Raw genomic sequence first — 3,571 nt, forward strand, 5'->3', positions numbered from 1 at the left:
AAGAAGAATGTTTTCTGAAAGAAAATTATTTATATTTGATTTGATTTATTTTGATTTGAATCATATTTTCTTCGAAATAAAGTTATGTTAGAAGTAATTAATAATTTAAGAGTTTATTGAAAATATGGAAGATAATTTTGGTAATTAATAGTTGAGAGTTTTTAGAGTTTGAGTATATGGAAGATAATTTGAACATTTGTAAAAAAGGATCTAAAAGAAGAGAAGAATGTTTTCTAGGAGAAAATTATTTACATTGAATCATATTTTCTTCGAAATAAACTTATGTTACAGGTAATTAATAATTTGAGAGTTTGAGTATATGAAAGATAATTTGAACATTTGTAAAAAAGGATCTAAAAGAAGAGAAGAATATTTTCTAGGAGAAAATTATTTACATTGAATCATATTTTCTTCGAAATAAAATTACGTTAGAGATAATTAATAGTTTGAGAGTTTATCGAATATATATAGAAGATAATTATTTAATTTTGAACGTTTGTAAAAAAGAATCTAAAAGAAGAGAAGAGTGTGATATCTGTCGATCAGATTATCATTAAAAGCGATTTCAACCTCTTTAATATCAAACTCGAGATACAATTGACGATTCAATTTCACGGTGAAAAATCGGAACGGTTTATTATCAAGATCCCCAATTCGAAAAAGTCGGCGGAGAAATCAACTTTTCAATAAGTAGAGAATTCATTCTCATAACTGGTTCAGGTCATCCGAGCTTCCGTTTATACTTGGTGAACAGCCAAGGTTATCGATGAAAAAAAAATTGATTATTTAATCAACGATTGGATATAATTAAACGATTGGTTAAGAAAGGGAGCATTGAATTATCTGGATATTCCATAAAATAAAATATTTGCTCACATACATTTCTTAATTTTGTGAATTGGAAAATTTATATTTTCGATTTAATTAAAAATGGTGGAGATAGGAAAAATATTCTTTAAGATAACGAATGATATGGCGCAAAAGAAAGATTTGACTACAGTACAAAAGCCTATTCTTCGGTAAAATATCTAATACTTTAAGAATTTCAATATTCTCTGTACTTTAAGCATTTGATAAAAATATTTCTGTTCATCCTCTCTTGGAATTCGAATCATTCGCCTGAATTTTCCAGATATTTGGAATCTCGTGGCACAATATCGAATTTGAATTTCGCGCGAAATCATTACTTTACAGTTTCACTACTATCATAAAGAATATTCACATAAATTAATCATTTCAATTAATAACGGAGCATATTTTAAAATATTTTATATAATGATTAAATGTATAAAAATCTATATTCATTTACTTGAAAATCTTACATACAATTAATTTTTCTCGAGATTTAATTAAAATTTTTAATCTCTTGCATAACGCACAATTCATATATTTAAAAAAGAACATTATCAAATGAATGTTTTTAATTAACAAAAGATCAAAAAATTATAATCTCCAAAATTCATTTTGTTCTAATCTTAAGGTTAATTTTTTAAAATTTTAATCAAAATTTTTAGTATCTCGAATGTTTATAACGCACGCGCAATTTATATATCGGGAAAAAAAACAGATTTTCAAAATTCCAGATCGAAATCTACCGAACCTTTATAACCTCAAAATAATTCACGATTTTAATACATTCACGTAACGTTTCACCATCCCGAATCTCGATAACCGCAACAATAATAGCACGTACATTATCACTGATCGGTATTTTCACGTTATAATTGCACCATTCCGAGCAACTGAGAACGCGTAAATATACCGGTAAACGCAAATGAAGCTCTCCGGATGGATACCATTGTTCCCGCGTCGTAAATCGAAAACGATGATTAAACTCGATATTTGTCGATGCAATCCGCGACGATGAGCAGCTTCGAAAAGGAGCCGTTTAAACGTCTACTTTTCGTTCAACTTTAAAACCGTCCACCTTGGAAAAATGAAAGTGGCATTGGAAGTTTAGAAAAGCGATAATTCCCTTGCCTGAATTTGCCAAAGAACTTTTCATACTTTCGGCAAACCTTTAATACTTTTGTTGAATCTATTTATGAAATCACGAAATTTATCCAATTCGATAAATTATTTCCTAACGTCGATGCAAACGTGTGGAAAGGAATATCTCGTGTATCCAGATACAGAATACCAGTTTTTATCATTTTTTTTTATGCATGTATGCATAAAAATATTATGCTGATTTAATCGTTCAGAACTTTGTAATTTGAAATTAATATTGGATTTAAAATTGAATTTTTGACGAATAAAATATAACGCAAGAGATTAAATCAAAAAAAAGGCTACCGTGTACCTGATGGCGTTAAGTTGTGTCGAAGCTGCAAGAGGGTGAGTGCGTGAGCGTGTATGTATGCGTGCTATTGCGAGAGCGTAACGTATTTGAAATAGTAACGGTCGTTTATTTCGTGACGTGAGAAGAGATAGGACATTTTACTAAAACGAAACAAACGAGTTACGATTCAATAGAAAAAAAGTTTTAACCAAAGTTTTTGAATATTTCGATGTATCGTAATACAATGAATTATGGTAATGGAATAATGATATACATGGAAAACTTCATTAAATTAGAAGTATTTTAAATATTTTATCACAATTGCGTGATAATCGCTGTGATATTATATTTGTTGAAATTTGATTAGAAAATTTGATTCTAACTTTACCTAGATACGCGTTTCAAATTTTGTCTATTTCGACAAAATATAATTTTTTCGTAAAAAAATGTTTAAATGCATTTATTTAAAAATATGTCAATGAATTTATTATTAAGATAAAATTTTACTTTAAATATCCTAAGAATATCCATAGAAATTTTAAAATAGTTATTATTTTTATATAATGCATTTTCTTATAAAAATATGTACGTGAAAATTCATAAAAATTCGTCGTCGTTGAAATGTCGAGTTATTCAAGAAAAATTATTCTGACAGGTTTTCCGATAGCACGAAACATTTAGCACAAAATATTTGTTTGTGAAAATAATCATTTCAGCAAATTATTCGTAATAGTTAAATTATATTTTCTTAACTTATACTTCACGTGGATATTTTCACGTGGAAAGTAATCATTAGAAACTCGTCGAAATTTTTGTAGCACGAAACTTCCTACGATTTAAAAACAAAATTTTGGAACACCTATTCTCTTCGTTACTCTCAACCGACGAATCCACCCACGAATCACTTAAAACATTCCATCCCTAAAACTCACCGATAATCCACTTGTTACACCCTATACCCAGAAGCACATACTAGAATTTACAACTTGAAAGAAATCCTACTGAAATTTCCACCACTTCCTTGGATCATCAAGGAAAAACCTTCCTTAATCGCACATTTTCCACTTTGATCCTTCACTTACGCACACTTTTTGACAAATATCCAATACCATAACTTCCAATCATATTAAATCAAAAAGAAAAAAAAAAAAAAAATATAAAAAACAAAATTATATATCACGTCAACATCACCAAAATTATCATCATCATCATCATCATCATCATGATCTTACCGGACGTGACGTCGCGGCAGCGGTGGTGGAACGGGGCTGTGAAAGTTCTCCATCATCG

General features: G+C 29.1%; 1 protein-coding gene and 1 long non-coding RNA gene across 10 annotated transcripts in view; one reads left to right on the plus strand and one right to left on the minus strand.

Moving 5' to 3' along the window:
* Positions 1-3,571, minus strand: part of LOC102681021 (teneurin-a) — a 401,303-nt gene that overhangs the window by 90,616 nt on the left and 307,116 nt on the right. The window contains exon 2 of one of the 7 annotated variants that reach the window (XM_006614784.2): positions 3,514-3,571. The exons of the other annotated variants lie outside the window; for them this stretch is intronic. Coding sequence (XP_006614847.1) covers positions 3,514-3,569 — 56 coding nt within the window. The 5' untranslated portion in view covers positions 3,570-3,571. The remainder of the gene's footprint in view (positions 1-3,513) is intronic. 7 annotated transcript variants of the gene reach the window in all.
* Positions 1-3,571, plus strand: part of LOC102680433 — a 13,910-nt gene that overhangs the window by 917 nt on the left and 9,422 nt on the right. The gene's annotated exons all lie outside the window — the stretch shown is intronic.

Source organism: Apis dorsata, unplaced genomic scaffold, assembly GCF_000469605.1.
Source record: "Apis dorsata unplaced genomic scaffold, Apis dorsata 1.3 scaffold_197, whole genome shotgun sequence".
Taxonomy (NCBI): Eukaryota; Metazoa; Arthropoda; class Insecta; order Hymenoptera; family Apidae; genus Apis; species Apis dorsata.